At 41.5% G+C, this 20,536-nt stretch overlaps 1 protein-coding gene across 1 annotated transcript; it reads left to right on the forward strand.

Annotated features, from left to right (window-relative positions):
- The first annotated feature begins 120 nt into the window (after nt 1-120).
- Nucleotides 121-19,169, forward strand: CHCHD4 (coiled-coil-helix-coiled-coil-helix domain containing 4). Its single transcript, XM_006131271.4, has 3 exons — nt 121-280; nt 7,924-8,022; nt 17,982-19,169. Exons 1-3 carry the CDS (start codon nt 259-261, stop codon nt 18,275-18,277), a joined length of 417 nt encoding a protein of 138 aa, XP_006131333.1. The 5' UTR covers nt 121-258; the 3' UTR covers nt 18,278-19,169.
- Nucleotides 19,170-20,536: the final 1,367 nt, after the last annotated feature.

Consider the following 20,536-nt stretch of genomic DNA (forward strand, 5'->3'; position numbering starts at 1 on the left):
TCTCTGCGGCTCCTCGCGCTGGGCGGCGACCGGTAGAGGGACCCCGCTTCCCAGCCATCCGGCTCTCAATCAGGCGCGGCAGGGGGCAGCCCCCTCCTCCCGGGGTCCTTCCGGGTGCAGGGTGAGAGGTCGCAGTGTGGCGCGCGCCGGCTGCTGCTGCTGCTTCAGGGGCTGGCGGGTACGGACGGGTCGCTGGCGGGGTCAGTCAGGTCAGTCGCCGCGGGCCGGAGCTGCGGAGAGACCAGCCCATCCCTCACCATGTCCTACTGCAGGCAAGAAGGTGCGCGGCAGGGGGAGGGGCCGGCCCTGAGGGGGTCCGGGCGCCTGGGTGAGGGGAAGGGCTCTGGGCAGGTGGGGCCGGGCCGGTGGGGGCTGCGGGCTAGTGGCGGCGGGGGAGGCCTGGGGCGGTGGGGACAGGCGACGCCCTGCAGAGCGCCCGCTAGCCTCGCGGGGTTACGCAACCTGGACTCCGCCGCCCGGCTTGGCCTTGAGGGTTCGCGCGTGTCCCGTCTTCGTGCTTTTACCCTTCTCGAGCATGGCAGCGAGGGGCGTCTCTTGTGACAACGACGTTGAGTCGCCTCATTCTAGCAGGTGCGGTGTTAAGAAAGACACCAAATATCATGAGCAAAATGCAGGACTATGCAGCACTTCAAAGACTCACAAGATGGTTTATTAGCTGATGAGCTTTCGTGGGCCAGACCCACTTCCTCAGATCAAAAAAAATATCATGAGGTTTGTGATATAATAATGAGTTGACCGCACAGTATGTGGAACTGACTGGCACGAAATGTCATTTCGTTCCTATGAAACTCTTAGCCTCAGTAGGGACGAGACACGCATACACATGGTAAAAAGAAGCAGTTCTGCTAGAATGTAGAATAGCAATAGAGATGCAGCCCTGTTAGTAATTAAAACCCTTGTGCTGTGTATCATAAACCAGTTTATAGCTGGAGTTAAGTAAGAACATTATCCTCAGGACATGTTAAACCATAAGGGCTCATCTGCATGGTGTTTTATGGGTCTTGAGTGAATTCTGAAGCTTTCCACCAACCTGTCTTACGCATTTTAGGATTCAAACCCCTCTACATATTATTTTGGCATTTTAAAAAAAAATGTCTTGGAGTGTGATACAGGCCCTGTATAAACTGGTATAGCATCATTATCAAGACAATTATATTATATTGTTAATTATAATAGCTAGGATTAGAGTTTAGGCACTCCTTGTTAATAACACAGCTAATTACGAGACCTAAATCATAGACTGTAGTGCTAGAGGAACCTCAATGTCACCAAGTCAAGATCTTGTTCTGTGACAGGACCAAGTCAGTCAAAATCATCCCTGACTGGTGTTTGACCAACCTGATTTTAAAAACTTTCAGTGATAGAGATTCCATAACTGCCCTTGAAAACTTAATCCAGAGTTTAACTACCCTTGCAGTTAGAAATATCTAACCTAAATCTCCCTTGCTGCTAATGAATCCTGTTATTTCTTGTTCTGGCTTCAGGAGACATGGAGAACAATTGAGCATGAGCATATAACAGCCATGAACATATTTGAAGACTGTTATCAGGTTCCCCCCTTCAATCTTATTTTTTCAAGACTTACCATGCCCATTGTTTTTTAACCTTTTCTCATAGGCCAGGTATTCTAAACCTTTTATCATTTTTTGTTGACCTCCTCTGGATTCTCCAATTTGTCATGGTCATTTTGGTTTTTAATTGTGCCCTTCCAAAAGCTTGTAATCCCTCACAGTTTGGTGTCATATGTAGATATTATAAGCATGCAATCCACTCCATTATCCAAGACATTAATGAAAATAATGAATTGTTCTGAATCTAGGTCCAACCCCTTCAAGACACTGCTAGAAATGCCCTCCCAATTTGACTACTTTTTTATAACAATCTTTCAACTAGTTGTGCAGTAACTTTAGTGTAATTTCATCTAGACCACATTTTACTTGTTTACTTATGAGAATTTCAGGTGGGATTGTGTCAAAAGTATTACTGAAGTCTAACTATAGCCCATGGACCCTACCAAATCATAGCATTTTAAAATTCTTATATTTCATGTTATCAGACATTTTAAATCGGAAATTTCACAATGTTATAACTTTAGGGGTCCTGACACAAAGTATGTGCATGTGTAGGCAGGCTATTGTAGGAGGGCCACAGTATTCCCACCTTTACCTCTGAACTGTTGCTGGCAGCAGTGCTGCCTTCAGAGAGTGGTGGCTGGAAATGGCAGCTGCTGGATGGGTGCCCAGTTCTGAAGGCAACACCACTGACAGCAGCAATGCAGGAGTAAGCATGGCATGGTACAGTATTGCATCCCTTGCTTCTGTGGTACTGATGGAGGTGGGTCTGATCCAGCCCCAGGAATGGCCCATGCAGGGGAAGAGGAAGTCTCATTCCTTACAGCCCATCCAAGGCTAGCTGCTGGAACCAGAGCACCCCAATTCTGCTCCTTCCCAACACTCAGGGGTCAAAGGGCCCTAGAGCTGGCTGTATGTGGTAGAGGGGAGGAGGATGACCATGTTGCCCACCCACAAGGCCAGTTCTATCATCACCTTCAGAAGTGACGCCCCTCCTCAGAGCATGCCACATTCACTTCTGTACTGGTGCTGGTGGCACCACTGTCTTCAGAGCTCAATGCTGGCCAGCAACCACTACTCTCTAGCTGCCCAGCTCTAAAGACAGCGCAGAAGTAAGGATGGCAATACTGCAACTTCCCTGCACTAGTCTGGTTTCATGGATGAGATCAGATTTCACAGTCTGTGATGTTTTTCACCATCAGGAATCTGGTAGGGCCATATGCATCACAGATACTTCTTCACCCGGTATTCATTAGACCAATTAAGGAAGGAAATTAGGTTGTTTTGGCATGATCTGTTCCTGAAAAAAATCCATGCTGGCTATTTCTTATAACACAGTTATCCTGAAGATGCTTAAAAATTGATTAATAATTTGTTCCAGTATTATTTGTGCTGCAAAGTTTGCTTTAGAGGGAGAGTTTGCAGTGATGCATTCTACAGTGTTTGAAATAGCATAGAATTGCTAGAGAGAGGCTTCACATATTTAGCTTATATGTCCTGGACACATTGAAATGAATATTAATTAATATGGCACCAAACAAAAGAGAGGCTACTGTGTATCCCCCTTTTTCTTCTCTCCTAAATGAAAGATTAATTCCCCAATGCTGTGCATTCATAAGTATGTGTGTGTTTGGGTTGTTTTTCCCAGGCATGAAGCTTTCAACCCATCCTTTCGGAAGAATATTCTGCAGTCTCATAGACTTCAGTTAGGAAAATTTTACCCTGATCATTATTAGGTAATACGGAGGCAGCAGCTTGGGGTGGCAGCAACTCCTGTCCATGGGGGGGACTGGCACAGAGCAGCCTCTGTCCATGGTGAGTCTGGGCTGCCACAGACAGTCTGCTTTGTGGCACTTTCCTCCTCCCTGTGCTGCTGCCTCTGAGGCAGCAGAGGAGGGCAGGCAGCACTGCAGAGCTGGTGCTTGGGGGAACCAGCTTTTATTGGGCTCCTCCAGCGCCAGTTCCTGCCACCCACCTGCTGTCTCTGTGTTCATGGTGAACAGGCTTTTTAAGCCACTTCCTCAAGGGCACCTACAGAGGCGTGAGTAGGGGGGAGATGTGTGTAGTCGACAAGCCCTGGCTTATTGGTTAATCTTATTGGTTAATGTGTAGTCATCTACATGCTGATGTCCCTACTCTGTACCCCATTAAACACTTGCTACTTTTGCCATTTGTTGGTAGCGTCTGTGCCCCTTTAGCCAACTCTGAGTCCATTTGATGGTGTTGCTATCTAAGCCAGTTTTGAAGTCATAGTCAAGATTGCCTGAAAGTGCTACTTGCTCTGTAGTAAATTACCTTCCATGCATGCTAGAAAGATACTTCTCTTCTGAAGAGCAGTAATTCTAGATCACCTTGACAGTAGCTATACATGTCAAGATAAGACTCATTGCAATAAATGCTTCAAGGCATAATATAAACTCCTTCCTAACCCCTGTGGGGTCTGCTGCCCAACATCATCTCCAGCTCCAAATGTACAACACTATGCAACTCTATTCAGTAATTTACACCCTAATAAAATCTGGCTATAATTGATTAGATGCATTATGGGGTTTTCTAGCTTCCTCTTTTGGAAGAAAAATATTGGAGTATGTGGATTAATGATGTGATGTGGTACATAGTTTCTTAGAAATTGACTGGTCATTGTTTTTTCTATGCTAAACTTTAACCAGTGATAGCTAGTTCATATTTTGAAAGACTATTAAAAAAAAAAGAGAAACTCATCTGGTGTTTGATGTGTGGGAAAGATCAGCTGTTGGAAGCTGGTTTCTTTGCTTTTAAGTTGTTGCATCTGCAACAAGTGCAGATGCGGTTTTCAGATGTTTTTAGCATGGTGTCTTCTTATGGCTCTGACCTTTACAGTTCACCTGACATTAGCCAAAACAAACACATTTTGCCATTTTATCTGTTGTGATATATCCCAGCAGAAATTCTGTCTTTATGCATCAAGAGAGTATGATTTGGATTATGCCCTTTCTGACTAATAAGACACTAAAACCCATGGTGCAGAAACTAAATGAATGTGCATCTGTCTTCACAACTGAAGGTGTTGGATAGATTCCCAAACATGAGCCAATCTTTTAAGATGACAAATCTGAGGAGCTATCCCTGATTACGGTGTCAGCAGAGGATGTTTTGGAACAGATCGATCAACTGAACAGTAATAAGACATGAGGACCACATGGTGTTCATCTAAGAGTTCTGAAGGAACTCCTATGTGAAATTGGATAACTACTAACCTGTGTGTGTAGCCTATCATTTAAATTGGCTTCTGTATCAGATGACTGGAGGATAGCACATGTGATACCAATTTTCAAAAAAGACTCGAGATGATTTCGAAAATTACAAGCTAGTAAGTCTAACTTACGTATTAGGCAAATTTGTAGAAACTTTAAGAATGGAATTATCAAGTACATAGGTGAACACGATTTGTTGGGGGAGAATGAGCGTGGCTTTTGTAAAGGCAAATCAGGCCTCTGCAGACGACTATAATTCTTGAAGGGGTCAACAATCATGTGAAAATGAGTGATCCATTAAATACCGTGTACTTAGATTTTCCAGAGATCCTTTGACAAGTTCCCTCTCCAGAGGCTCTTAAGCAAAGGATAATAGGGAAGGGCCTCTCTTGGGTTAGTAACTAGTTAAAAGGTAGGAAACAAAGGGGCAAAAAAAATTGTCAGTTTTCAGAATGGAGAGAGGTAAATAATGGTTTCCTCCAGGAGTCTGTTGTACAGGTTGGCCCTCCCTGGCGTGGCACCCTTGGGACCTGACCAGTCCTGAATCAGGGATTTTGCAGAACCAGTGAAGCTTCCCAGCTACAGCCTCTAGCTGCCAGCTGGGGATGGGTGGGGTCACTACCTCTACCCCTGTGAAACTCTTGTTAGAGGATGCTGTGAAGCAGGGATGTTTGAGTGTAAATGTCTAACCGTTTAACTGATAAGTGAATGCTTATTGATTAACAGTATATGTTACACTCAGCGAAGCTGCCTCCCTGGGAACTGGGCTAGTAGGGTCTGGTGGTCCTGCTCCCAGGAAGCTAAGCTTTATACTGCAGGTGGAATCGCTGAGATTTTTAGTGATTACACAATTATCCCATTACATTATTTTTAACATCCCTACTGTGAAGGCCAAGACTATAACAAGGTTAAAAAAAGAACTAGATAAGTTCATAGAGGATATGTCCATCAGTGGCTAGCAAACTATGTTTTGAAGTACAAGCAGTCCCCGAGTTACGCGGATCCGACTTATGTCGGATCCGCAGTTACGAACGGGGTTTGCTCCCCGTCTCCCCTGGTCTGTTGGAGACCAGCAGACCAGGGAGACGGGGAGCAAAGCCTCGGAGGACGCCGGCAGCAGGACAGCCACGGCGCGTCTGGGCTGTCCGCTGTCCGCGTGCTCCGCGGCTTTGCTCCCCGTCTCCCTGGTCTGCTGGTCTCCAGCGTCTCCCTGGTCTGTTGGAGACCAGCAAACCATGGAGACGGGGAGCAAAGCCTCGGAGGACGCCGGCAGCAGGACAGCCGCGGCGCGTCTGGGCTGTCCCGCTGCCCCCGTGCTCCGCAGCTTTGCTCCGGACGCCTGTGGTACAGCAGCTGGGGTGCTGCCGGTTGGTCCCGTAGCGCCGCTCTGGGTGCTACTGGACCAACCCGGCAGCACCCCAGCTGCTCTGCCTCAGGCATCCTGATTCAGCCACTGCTGGTCAGTTTCAGCAGCGGCTGAATCAGGACGCCTGGGGCAGAGCAGCTTGGGTGCTGCTGGGTTGGTCCCGTAGCTCCGCTCTGGGCGCTACTGGAGCAACTCAGCAGCACCCAAGCTGCTCTGCCCCAGGCGTCCCCAAGTCAGCCGCTGCTGAAACTGACCAGCGCTGACTACAGGAAGCCCGAGGCAGAGTTGCTCTGCCCTGGGCTTCCTGGAATCAGCCGCTGATCAGTTTCAGCAGCAGCTGACTTGGGGACGCCTGGGGTCCTTAAGCTGAATCTGTATTTAAGAACTGGCGTCCAGATTCAGCCTGTTGAAACTGATCAGCGGCTGATTCCAGGAAGCCGGGGGCAGAGCAACTCTGCCTCAGGCTTCCTGTAGTCAGCCGCTGGTCAGTTTCAGCAAAGCTGAATCTGGATGCCAGTTCCGACTTACATACAGATTCAACTTAAGAACAAACCTACAGTCCCTATCTTGTACGTAACCCGGGGACTGCCTGTATTACTAGGCCCTGCATGCCAGAAGCTGGGAATAGGTGGTGGGATGGATCACTTGATGATTACCTGTTCTGTTCATTCCCTCTGAAGCCTCTGGCATTGGCCATTGTTGGGAAGACAGTATACTTGGCTAGATGGACCATTGGTCTGACCCAGTATGGCCCATTCTCATATCCTTATATAACTTTAATTCTGAAAGGTCTTTTAGTATAAATGATCCCTAATTTTTGTTGTTGTTCCTATGTGTCACCCTAATACAAATAATAGCGAGGCTCAGAGTAGGGATGTAAAATCCTATTTAAAATAGCTTAACTAGTTAAGCTATATGTTTAACCAGTTAAATGGCTCACCATGTTACGGGAGGTGGGGCCACTGGAGCAGCAGCCGCCCATAGCATGGCACAGGGGCTCCTCCAACACAGCCAGGCTGGGTGCCAGTTAACTGGTTACCCCTGGTAATCATGCTGGTAAGGTAGTGTTTACTGGGTAACCAGTTATTCCATTCCATCCCTAGCCTAGAGTAATTTCTAGCACCAAGTCCATGAATCCTAGCTGTTGACTCAGAATTTCTGATAAATGGGCATCTATGGTAGCCTTGAATCCCTTCAGTGAGGACCCCTTTACATATACCTTGGCCCAAGTTCTGTTGCCTAACTGCTGTTATAAAAATATTAATATTTTTCCTAAATTACCTTGCTGTATCTTAAGCTCATTATGTCTTGCTCTGTCCTTGTTGATTAATCAGAACAATTGATCCCTGTCTTCATGCTCTCTTTTATGTATTCGTAGACAGTTATCCTGTCTCGCCTCTGTTATCATTTTGTACACTGTACGTAGCCTGATTCTCTCAGTCTTTCCTTGTAGATCTTATTTTTCCAAACCTTTTTGTCATTTTTAGTGGCTCTCCTCTGAGCATACTCCAATTTGTCTTTTTTAAAATGCAGTTCCCAAAACCAAACACTTCTCTAATCGAAGCCTAACCAGGGCCAAGTAGAGCAGACTCATTAGCTCTTAAAATGAAGCATCTGTTTATGCACACAACAGTTCAAAAGCTTTTATTGTGCAGTGTCTTTGTAAATGGCTTGTTTTGTCTTGGCTTAATACTTTTTCTGAACTCTTGCTTTTTGCCTTCCTTAATGTTAGGAAAAGACAGAATTATATTTGTGACCAAGGAGGACCATGAGACACCAAGTAGTGCAGAACTGGTAGCAGATGACCCCAATGACCCTTATGAAGACCAAGGTCAGTAACGTTTGGTAAGAGGATGGTAAGACATATGTTTAATAATCTAATATATTCTTGTGGCTCCCATTCAAATTGGCAGAGTAGGTACTTAGCAGATCTCTAAAAGCTAGGTCAGTCTTTTTCTTAGGGCAATACCATGAAATACGGATGTCAAATCCCATTTCAAAGTTAACTGGTTAAAGAGTGCTGCTTACCGGTTAACTCTTTACATCTCTACAATGAAACTTACTCTTAACTTTAATTTACTTCTTTTTAAACTATCACATAATTCTTGCCTGTATATCTATAGTTCATTTGACATTTTGGCAAACTAGCCACAAACGTTCTGTAATTCTACAATGTAGTTCGTTCTTAGAAACCAAAGAGAATTAATCATGTCTTGAACAGGTCTAGGAGTTTCATTCTATACAGTATCGTAGTGTTTTTCTAATTTCTTCATTCTGTATATTTTCTAATGGTCTCCTCTTTAGTCTCAACTACTTAAGTCCTTCCAAAACATTTAATTCTTCCGACTATCACATATGCAGTTTGACTGAGTGTCTTCAGGAATCCCAAATAGTGTGAAAGTGACTTACATCCTTGACCCTGTCATGTTTTGCACCCGGTATCCTATTTCAACACGTACTAAAATTATTTTCCTTCTCCTGTCACGTAATGACAACTCTAAAGGGATCTAGTTGTCACTAATGCATTAAGAGGCAAGTAACTTAACATTTGCAGTTTGGAACTCAAGTTTTCCAAAATATCCTGCAAGATAAACCAGTACTGACGCTAAACAGTTCACATCTGCAAGTGAACAAATTTTAAGAACTCTCTGCTTTTACTATTGCTATTTATTATCATTTTGAGAGACAGGATAACATGGGATTAAGACTCGTAAAATTGTGGTTGCCTTGGGCAAGTAATCTTTTTTTTCTTAAAACCAGTGAGTAAAATTCTTAGTTTATAGTCATGGTAAAAGCTGAGTGGATAGATTTTTTTTTTTTTTTTTTGACTGAGGCTAATAAATGCCCATGAAAATTTAAGACTGGATTTGAAGTTTATTAGGTTACTTTTATGTTCTCCAGGCACAAAAGGCAACAGTTTGAAATATGAGCGCCAGAAGCTGGACCTAATTGGAAACAATCTCATTTTTTTTAGAGGTGCTGAGATTCATAGATCTCATTGAATTAGTTGGAGCTGTGGATGCTCAAGTAGCTCTAAAATTGGTCACTTTTATTTGGGTGTATAACTTCAGGAACTCCTGTTTGAAATTTGGCTTTAATGTCTACTTCAGTTTGCATGAATTGAGGTATAGTAGGTCTCAGGTTTTGTTGCCTCCAACTTTGATTGAGATTGAGCTAAGTTGTTTCTTTTCCCTGTTGGAAATCTCTTAAACATAAACTGTTTAGCAGAAACTCTGCCCCTAGCATTATAATTGGTAGGGGGCAGTATTAATGCATAATATAGCATCCAGAAAATCACAATGGTAATATTATGTTTACAAACAAATATACGGTACATAGTCTAATTTGAACCATCTTTTCCTGTATGTTTTCATACATTGATTTGAGCTAAAATGAGTACTTCACCTACCTACACAGATTCTGAACCTGTTTACAGCAGGTGTATCTGAACAGCTCTTCAACATGGATCCTTTGATTCTCGTAATGACCTAAATGAAAATTGGGACAAGGAAATAGAGAACTTTTATTACTTCAAATGCCACGTGTATGTCAGGTGAACAGACTTCTTTCAGATAGAATAGTAACTTATCAGACTCTGTTCTATAGCATAATTTATTCAAAGTTAAAAGTTTCTCTTGATTTTAGGTTAGTATGGTGAGAGATGTCTGTATCCTCATCTCTGTATCTCTTGGCCATCCCTCAGCTCACCCACTCAAGACTGCTGGAACCTATGAAGTGAAGCAATATTCTGAGTCATTGCTCAATAAGGATGGGATAGCATGTGTATGCTAGAAATAACATTTAAACCTTATATGTAGAATTGTTTAATTCAAGACATTATTAGAATTAGTTCAGTATCTGTGAATTCAAGACAGTGTTATGTTTAGGGCATAGGTATAAAGAACAGCCCATGTGGAAATTCTTGTGGAAGCTAGTAGTAAAAGATGATTAAACATAACTCCACAGTAACAGGTAAGTAGAAACAGACATTCATACACAGTACTTGATGATGCACCTCAGATACAGTGTTTAAAATAAGCTTACTTGGTTTTCTCAATATATGGGACTGGTAGGCTTGGTGTGATTGAGGTTAACCTTACACTCTTTCTGAGATGAAAAGAAATATCTGGTTTTCCCCCCTTAAACTTTCGTGTGTGTGTGTGTGTGTGTGTGTGTGTGTGTGTGTGTGTGTGTGTGTGTGTGTGTGTGTGTGTGTGTGTGTGTGTGTGATTTCAGAAAGATGTGTAGTAGCTAAAGTTTAGTGTCTGTTAGTAGTTCCCTTAACCCTCGTATTTTCAGGCAGAATGTGTTATTGACTGAGAGCCTATGCTCAAACAGGAGATTTGGTGAAAACAATCTGCACAATAAGATCTGACATCTCCACTTTGAGAGTAATGCAATTGCTTCTAAAGATTTCAGGTAGAATCCTCTGCTGGTCATAAAATCCATACTGTATTTGCATCTGTTGTCTTCTGCATTCATGTCCGTAAATACAACTTCCTTATTACAGAGAGGAGAATAGAGCCAACACCATTTACAAATAGTTCTGTAATACAGTTGACCTTTATATGAAAAGCACTTTCTAAGAAAAGAGTCTAACTGATCAGCCAGTTACTGTACTCTGTGGAAAAAACAATGAAGAAACATTTATATAGTGTCTCAAACATTTTTAGAAAAAATAAGTTTCAGTGTCTGATGTGAGTGATCTTTTTCATTAATCAAAATGATGGTGGTAAGAACCCAACTTTTTTCTGTCTTGGCTCTGGCTTCTCTCTCTTCTGCAAAACTAGACTGCCGAAAATACAGATCTTACCCTAACCTCACATTGGGAGAAAGTATAAGCCTTTGGAGATGTTGTGATGAACTATTAAAATACATTACATAAGTCATCTCGTGAGGTGTGTAACTGTACAAAATGTCTGCTGCTTATATTGGCAAATCCTTACATTGATGCAGTCCTGTGTTATAGGAGACTGATTTTAGTCTTTATAGTTATAATGGAAAGGTATTAGAAAACAGTGTCTTGGTAAATTTTTTTAAATGAGACTTCTGCTGTGCACTAGCTGTCAGTCATATCTTCAACAGGGACTTATTTAGTAATAAGGTGTGTGAATGTAAACTTCCCTTCTCTGAGTTGCAACAGTTAATTGTGTTTTTAGTTGTATTAATAATTATGGGCCAGCAAGCCAATCAGCAATGTATTGTCAGTGCCAGATGAAAAGAGGGAAGAAAAGTATCTCATGGCATTGGTGTGACGCAGAGCAGCCATGCAAGCGATTTAAACGTGCACATTTGTCAGCCGACGGTCAGGGCAGTGTGTATGTGCTATACACCCGAGATTTTAACTGCTGAGACCGGGGTCCCTTCCAGCAGGCAACCTGGAGGAGGTTGACGGGTGACCAATAAGTGTACAGGAAGAGCTTATAACACCTTAGATTTCAGCTGCTAGAATTCGTAATTCCTTCGCAGTGGGCAGCCTTGGGGAAAGACTGAAAGATGCCCCAGTGAATTCTGCCACCTGGGTGTGACACACATCCAAACGCCCAAGCTCTTCCTATACTGTGTCCCTTAAGACCGGCTGAAGTTCTTTTAAATTGTGCTTGGTTCTGTTACAGCAACTGAAGGAGTCAGGTTAAAGCTTAAACAGTTACAGGTTTATTAAAGAAGCTTATAAATCATATGGTTACAATGGCTATTGCTCTATTTCTTAACTACTAGCAAAATATAGATCTTAAAAATGGTTACAAAGAAGATAAAGATAGAAAAATAGAAATAATGGTACCAAGTAACAGCTTACTCTTTCTATGTGTACACTTAAGACAGAGGACCACATCCAGGTACCATTTTTACCCCCTTCTGTGCCTCTCGACTCCAGCATGTCAGGCCAGGGCCGGTCCCTCAATTCCTAGGAAAGACGAAAATACGAGGTGGGCGTCCCCATAGAACCTCGGGAGGTCAAACACCTAACCCAACCAGCAGGTAGAGGGTAGAATGACACTCAAAAGAGAGTGTGCTGCTGTACCACCTTTATACTCATGGGGTCACGTATTTCTCTTTCTTATCTGTCATGCCAAATGGTGCTGGTCTGTCTTTTATGAGACCAGTTCTTACAAGGGAGTTGTGAACTTAATTTACACTTGTAAGAGAGATAACTAAATTGGAAGTACTGGGCATTCTTTTCTCAGTGGGAAATTCCTCTCCCAGGGACTGTGTGTGTTCGAATCAACATGGGTGCCAGCCTGGGCAGTTCTCGCAGCCTCGAGGCCAGCCTATTGCCTTAATTGCTCTCTCTCTCCTCATATCTATGTTTTCAGCTTCTCAGGATCAGATGAGCCAGCATAGACTATGCTGATTTTACTGCTCCTTCTCTGCCCTGTATGCTTCAGGAACCTCAGAGAGGCAAATAAGATAGATGAGATGGGGGGGGGGGGGGGGGTTGGTCTGTCTGTCTACGACATTGTGCATGGTTCTTCTCTTGGGACAAGTTGTTTTGTATTCTTTCATGCCAGTGGTTACACAAATGAAATTAGTAAGTCATAGAATCTCGTTCCTTTCCTAGTTAGCATAGGCAAAATTTGAAGGTGGCAAAGGAAACTTTTGTGAATGAGCCAGTGAAATGCCAAGTTTATGTTGAATGTTGAGAAATTTTGGTGGGAGGGAGATATGAATCCTCTCACAAAGCAGTAATTCCAGCACATTAGTACACTTGCTAGCTTTACTCTGGGGTTTATATTCCTAATTTGGCCTGTCCAGCTCCATTATAGGGTGGGGGGTAAGAACAGTCCAGAAACTAGTTGTGTTGTAGAAACCTTGCAATGAAAAACACATCTTCTCTGTTCTAGATCTTCTCTGTTCTAGAACACAGCAAATTAAAAAAACAAAAACAAAAAAACCTTCACATATCACAGATTGCATTGTATCTTGGAGAAGGGACTTCTGTGGATGGGGAAAGATGGGCAAACCATTTTGAAATGTGGGGCAGGAGCTCTACTGTTTTTTATTTAAAAGAAAATTGGAAAAGCCATTCATAAAGTAACATAGGTTTTTTTAATTTAGTTTTTCCTTTTAAACAGGAGATTTGATTTCCAATGTTCAATTTCTGTCATAATTTACAATAATGTTCCTTTGATCTTTTTACTGTATTATACACAGAATAATCACACTTAAGAAGGAATATGTTTATTATATAAATGCCTCAATGCAGATTAAGGCCTAATGTAAAGTAAAACTTAAAATTTATGCAGAATGTTGTAATTATCTTGTGGCTCTTCTGGCAGTTGGTATTACAGTGCAAAATATAATTGCTTTTTGTTGTAGTAGCTCTAGACGTTAAATTCCTCTCTTACATCAGAGATGATCTTTATTAAGTTTCTAATCAGTAGATTTCATGGGAAAATCCTAAATATCGTGCTTTTTTTTCTAAGGGAAGATTTAGGTGTAGTACATTTATCCCCTTCCTTGGTCATGAGGATTCAGTTACAATGATCAAAATGTCTGGAGCCCACTTTCTAAGCCAGAAGTATTACAAGGACAATGGGCTAAGATGCAGATGATTCCTAACAAAGTGGGATGGCAAACTGTGAAACAGATTTAAATCACAACTTTTAGAACATAAAAGCTGTATTAAAAGTTACATTGGGACTCTTGTAGCATCCTGTCTTCACAGGGTAAGCAGGGCAAATTGGCTAAGAATCTATTAATGTGTTTTGGAATTATAGGAAGATGAACAAATATTTCTCTCTATATAAGACTTTGCTTTTTACTTTCACAGTGCAAATAGGAAACATCACAAGTGTTGAGTTTTTCAGGGAGTTCACTTGCTCTATATATATAGATATAGATATAGATATAGATATAGATAATTTAAAACTAAGAAACCTGCTATAATTGGTTTTTAAATAATTTGTGCATGCAAGGTGACTTTTGTTAACGTTACTGCACTGTTAGCGTAACTGTCTTATTTAGAAAGTGTTAATCACAAGATTTTTTTCAATAGATTTCAATGTAAAAACAGGTTCTTTATTGAAATCAGTGCTAGTGGAGACATAAGCTTGTCCCTGAAACTTCCCATTATACAATAAACGAGGATCATAAACCGACTAGGGATTGAGGATGTTAAATGTCAAGTAATTTACTAGTCAGCTCAGAGTCCCCCACTGACCCTGGGCTCCATGCTGCCCTGCCGCTTTGAAATGCCACACGGAGCCTGGGGTCAGCTTCTGGGCTCCATGTGACATCTCTGCAGAACCCAGGATCAGGTGGGGACTCCCTGCCTGATCCCAGGTTCCGCGGAAATGCTGCGCAGACCCCGGGATCAAAGTCCCCAGCTGACTCTGGGCTCCATGCCGCACTGCTGCTTTGAAATGCCATGGTGGTGTTTTAAAGGGGCAGTACCACACAGCTGAGCCTGGGATCAGCTGTGCACCACTCCCCTTTGAAACGCCGAGGCATTTGCTTATCAGATAGTTGACTAGTTCTTAACATCAGTGCTATGGAAGTTAAATATCTCTTAAGTGAATAGTCAGTTAACCTCATGAATTCTTATCTGTTCCTCGACTATTCTGTCGTTCTCGGGGGTAGGACCAGCAGACAGTGTGCTCTGGCCTCACTCCCGAGGAGTCCCCTGTCACTCCGTGCTGCTGCCTCTGTATCAGAGGCAGCAGCATGGGGTGGCAGGCAAGAGCTAGTCTATGAGGGGCGCCAGTTTAAAAAACAGCTCCCCTCATGAACTGGCTGCCTGTTGCAGCACAAGGTGGCAGCAGCCCCTGTCCAGGGAGGGGGCTGAGCTCCCAGACCCTGGTGCAAGCCGGAACTGAGCCAGGCTGCGTGCCCTCCTGGCTTCTACTATACTTTAAATGCAGAGCCGCAGCAGGGGTAGGTCTTGGACCTGGCATGAGTCAGGCTGCTGGCCAGCCTGCTAAAAGATGTACTGGCAGGGTATGGGAGGTGGGAAATGCATGTAGTCTATAGCATTAACCTATAAGCTTTTGCTTATCGGTTAATTGACTACACTATTACATCCCTAAAACAGACAAAAAATCAGCAGAAGGAAAGGATTATTACAAGATTATGTAGGGTACATGTCTTGATGGCTCCATTATCCTTAGTGCTTTTTGGGTTGTTTTTTTAACTTTTCATAGGTGAGACAGTAGTTTTGAGGGGAGAAAAATAAATGAGGGATGACTTGACCTCCTCTTTCCACTGAGAGAGAATTCGGTGCCTTTCCAGTCATGCTAAGTAAACCATCAGAGCTTGTAAACTGTCAGTCTTCAATATTTTTGAAGAGCCTACAAGTTCCTCAAGGTTAATTGTTTTGGGGGTTTCCTGATGTTTTTTTCAATGGGCAGTGTGTCTGAAGGGGATTGAGAAACCAAAATGTTAATATTATAAATTCAAAATGTTTAAAACTCAACATTCCTAGGAGAACTTTGGTTTGAACTTGCTAACTCAGAATCATTGCATTTGTAATTTATAGTTTTGTGTTTTAAATGTGTACAAAACATAAATGTTAAATGCCCTCATAAAATCTTTTTTTGGGGAAAAAGCAACACGCCATGTTTGAGAATACACAGTAAAACACACGCACACCCAGTTCTTTTGCTGTTATAGTTACCAGTCAGTCTTGTGGCCAGTTAGTGTGAGTGGAAGCCAGGCTTCTGTCAGTCCACACCAGTGCTCCAGGATCTTGGCAGAACAGGAACCCAAGAACACCCCGTCTTTTATAGAAATCTCTTCTCCTGCAAATTTATGGATTTTGCTGCATCATGTTGTCATCAGTCACTGCAACATATCTTTATCTGGAGATTGTTTTGTATTGTTTAATATCAGTCTTTTGATGACTTTTCTGGGTGTTGTCTTGTCCTGGTTTTGTTGGGCTTTATTATCTTCACACATTGGGAGTGCTTGGTTCTAACTTCAGGATGTCCAATCTGCCCCTCATCCATCACCATGCCATGGGTACATTTGATAGTCCTTTGCACCCAAAGTCTCCAGCCCCTTCTTTGACCATCTGCATGCCATGCTGGCCTTAAGACTAATCTCTTTTAAAACAAACACTCACCTTCTTCACTCACAAAAAGCCAAAACTACATAATTGATTATCACAAGCAAGAATTACATAGTTGCTTTTACCAAAACAGATCTAGTACACAATAATATTCTAAGATTAAAATAACAAATACTATTACAAAGTCTTCCATAATACAAAAAACGTTCTGACATTCTTAAATTTAAAGAAGAAAATAATCCTCCGGTAAAAGGGTGACAGATAGACCCTTTGGGTCTGTTGCTGCTTTAACATTAATAATAAACACAAATAGCTTGCTTAATGCATCTTTACCAACAGCACTAGACTGTTCCTTTCTGCTAGTCAAAAAGGATGGCTGGCAAGGTACATTGAGACTCATTACATTGCCTAAGGCTACATTTTAGCCACATGGCTACATTATCTCCAATATAATACAGACTGTAGAACTTTTTCAAAATAATGTTTAGAATATCTGTTTTAGGAAAAAAAAATCTAATCTACATTTTATCATTGCCAATAATGGAGATTCAGTCATGACCCTTGCTAAATTGTTCCAAGTGTTAATTATACTCACTGCCTTATGTCCTGTCTGAGGATGTCAACTTTTATTTCTGGCCATTGGATCCCATAATACATTTGCAAGATAGAAGTAACATTATCATATATGTGTTCCACATATAGTAGTTATAAACTAATGTTGTGTCACCCTATATCCTTCTCTGTTAAGCTAAATATATTGAATTTGTTTAGTCTGTCATTAAAGGGTTAGAAAATACCCCTTATAATCATTCTCATGGCTCTTCTCTGAATACAGCCATTTATTTAACAGTTGATATTTTGTAATGTCCCTTAGTGACTTCAAATTCTAGTTTGGTCTGTTTACTAAACAAAACCATATTTCTTTTACACCCCAAGATCAATCTTTGTTCTTTCTGCTCCATATCATCCTTAGCAATAGAGAGTCAGGCATCTGCCATCCACTTTAAGACCCCTCCTGCTTTTTTTTTTCCTCCCTGGATCCCAGCCATGATTTGCCAAAGATGACATTATGCTCTGTACTAGCAACCTCTTCTTACCTATGTAAGAGACTGAATTTTGTCCAGCAGAATAAGTGACAATTCTGTGAGCATGTCCAAAAGACTCGTGTGAGACCATGTTCCATTTTTTTGGACAGTAAATAGTGCTTCCAACACAGAAATGGTACAAAGGGGGATGTGCAGTTTACTACTAGTTTTGGTGTAAAGCAGGTAGTCAGAATTTTGGGGTGCTGAACCAAGCCCACTTCACTTCAGTTGTAATTGTTGTTTTCTCTTAGTGTGATTTGTTTGAATGAAAGTGAATTCTAGAGATTCACAAGATTCTTGAGCAAAAAATAGTAAATGTTTTAATCCAGTATGCTGCAGTAAGTGCTTAGCTATTGTTTTTTTCTATTTTGTTCATGTGTGGTGTGGTTTTGTTTTTGTTTTGTTTTTGAAAGAATTGTGGTCCCCAAGCACACCAGAATAACATAGCCAGTAGGCCCACTGCAGGTGGAATATTCAGAGATTGTAAATGGTCAACTCTTAGAAGTCTCTCCTGAACCATGTGCAGAACTTCATTTTACCTTACACTGTGTCACTGTTGATGTTGTACTAGTTTTGTGCATGTAATAAAAGATATCGGACTTCAGTGCTGTCATCAGTACGTTCCATAGAACAAAATTTACCTGGGGGGGAGGAACCCTACAGGACACCTAACTTTTATTGTCTTTTGTCTTTGTTCAGGATTGATATTGCCTAATGGAGATATTAATTGGAATTGCCCATGCCTTGGTGGAATGGCTAGTGGTCCCTGTGGGGAACAATTCAAATCGGCCTTTTCCTGTTTCCACTATAGCACAGAAGAAATAAAGGGATCGGACTGTGTGGACCAGTTCCGTTCTATGCAGGAGTGCATGCAGAGGTATCCAGACCTCTACCCCCAAGAAGATGATGAAGAGGAGAAAGAAAAGCAGAGCAAAGATTTAGAAACTACTTCTGCAGAGGCTGTGGTAGCCAAAGAGGAGACGGGATCTAGCTAATGAAGATACATGGAGGCTTTTGTCTCCATTCCTTAAAATCAGAGACATGGACGTTTTGCAAAGTGTCTGTCTAGAGTCTTTAAGAATTTTCACCTTTACTTAGGGTTTACCTTTACTGTTCTATACATTGTATTGTATGAAATAACTTATTCCTGGATTGAAGATCTCATCCCTGTGGTCTTGCAAGTAAACACTGCAGTAAGAGCAAGGGCATATGTATGTACTGTGTAAACTGTTATCGGTGCAACCACTGCTTTACATGTTTTTTCTCCAGTTGTCAGTTTGCAGATTAGGTTGAATAATGTCTGTAAAACATACTTCTTCCAACCAAAAAGTTTCATTAGCCAGTGACAGGTCTATATCTATTTCAGTTCATTCTGATCAGTCATTATTCCTTTTCAGTGTGTTCTGTGCTGTTGATCGGAAAAGTGTTTTGTGGAATTTCTTAAAGCTTCTCTGCCAGACAATAGCCCATAAAGTTGAAAAGGGTCTAAGCCTTAGAAGTTGCAACATTTATAATTTCAAACGTCATCAGAAGATATTGGCTGCATATACTACTAATTCCAGGTAAAGACTTCCTGAAAACTAAAATTTAAATATGTGGCTTTTTTAATGTTATGAATTGAATAAGATTCTGCATTTTGAAAATGGTGATGTGTTGGGCAGTTTTTGATAAAACTATCACATGAATGGGAAGAATGCTGATCACTGTGTTCCTTTGTTCTGAAAGCTCTGCTTTTGTGCTCTCTCTGAGTGCCTATTCCTTTTGTAAAGACAAGTTATTACAATATGTTGTTGACGATAAAATTGAAATGTTACCTGGAGTAACACCCTCAAAGAAGATACTATGACTTGAACACATATTAAAAAGGCAAAATCTTTTTACCTTGCAGACACCTGTCTCTTTTTTTGTGTGGTGGTGGTGGTGGTAGTTCTTGGATTGAAAGTAGAGTATGACATGCTCTTATATTCTGAAGAGATTTTGAACTCATCTGAAATACCTCTTAGGTTAAAGTAGCTGACTTCTGTATTTGCCAGGTATATGGTTTATTCCTCCTTTCTCTGAGAAGCATGAACAATGAAAGCATCTCATGAGGCAGAAGTGGGATGAGTACAGGGCACACTTCAGAAGTCCATAGTGGCTATGAAGTGACAAGAGCCTCTTGCCATAATACATGAATCCTGTGAAGTTAAGTACAGTAATTACTCATTTAACACGTGCCCACTTAACACGTTTTTGCAATAGCACAATTTTTTTAGGGAATGTTTTTCAAATAACATGACCATCCCTGAAATAACATGAAAATAATCAAGGGGTGGACTACTTCACGTGGCCATATAAGTTGGTGAAAACAGTGGTAATAAGCATGAACAGATGAATACATGTGGTCACAGCGCTCCTCCGCTCACTCACGTGTTTATCTTTGTGGTTTAACAAATTCTGGCGACTTGTATTGCTATATGTCTTGTTGTTAGATATCTAATGTTGAAGTTGATGACCTAGCACCAACAAAAAATTGACTTCGACGCCACCACTTGAAATGTAACCCCCACCTTTTTCATTATTTTTAATGGGAAAATTGACCCCGCATAGCATGTTTTCACTTAGCACAAACATTTTCAGAAACGCATCTATTGTGTTAAATGAGGAATTACTATATCTGCAACATGAAAGAGGAGATGATCTGCTTTAGAGTTGTATATGGACACTATACTAAAGATTACATTGATTACAACTGGCAGGTCAACAGGATACTACATATAACACTCACTCCACTAGCAAAGAAAACACAGCTATGATAGTCAGATGTGGTGCATATACTTAAAGGGATCTGACTCAAGTGGAGCTTGCCTCAGTGTCATGTGGAACCTGCCTTCATGCTCATTAGTCAGTTGTTACCAAAATATAGCACAATACATTTTACAATAATATTCCCTCCAGCAGGTGTGACAATGTTGAGATATTTGTCTGTCTTGGTGGCTGAAAGCCTTTTGCTTCATTACTCAACATTGGTGAGGTGCCCTGTATCAATACTTTGGTCTGTTACTTATTAAATTATTTCAGTTTAATAGGACCTATTCTCTATTCTCTTCCACTGGCCTCTAAAGTACTGTCTGTACTCTTTTTGAATTTTAGTAGTTATTGAATCTTCGTGCAGGATTAGGTATTGGGTAATAACTCAATCGTAGGGAGATGGATAGCAAATACTCTGGGCATTTAAAAGAAGCAAAGTGTGCCAAAGTTTCAGTCTGTAAATG

Source organism: Pelodiscus sinensis, chromosome 11 (genome assembly GCF_049634645.1).
Source record: "Pelodiscus sinensis isolate JC-2024 chromosome 11, ASM4963464v1, whole genome shotgun sequence".
In the NCBI taxonomy this organism is placed as follows: Eukaryota; Metazoa; Chordata; order Testudines; family Trionychidae; genus Pelodiscus; species Pelodiscus sinensis.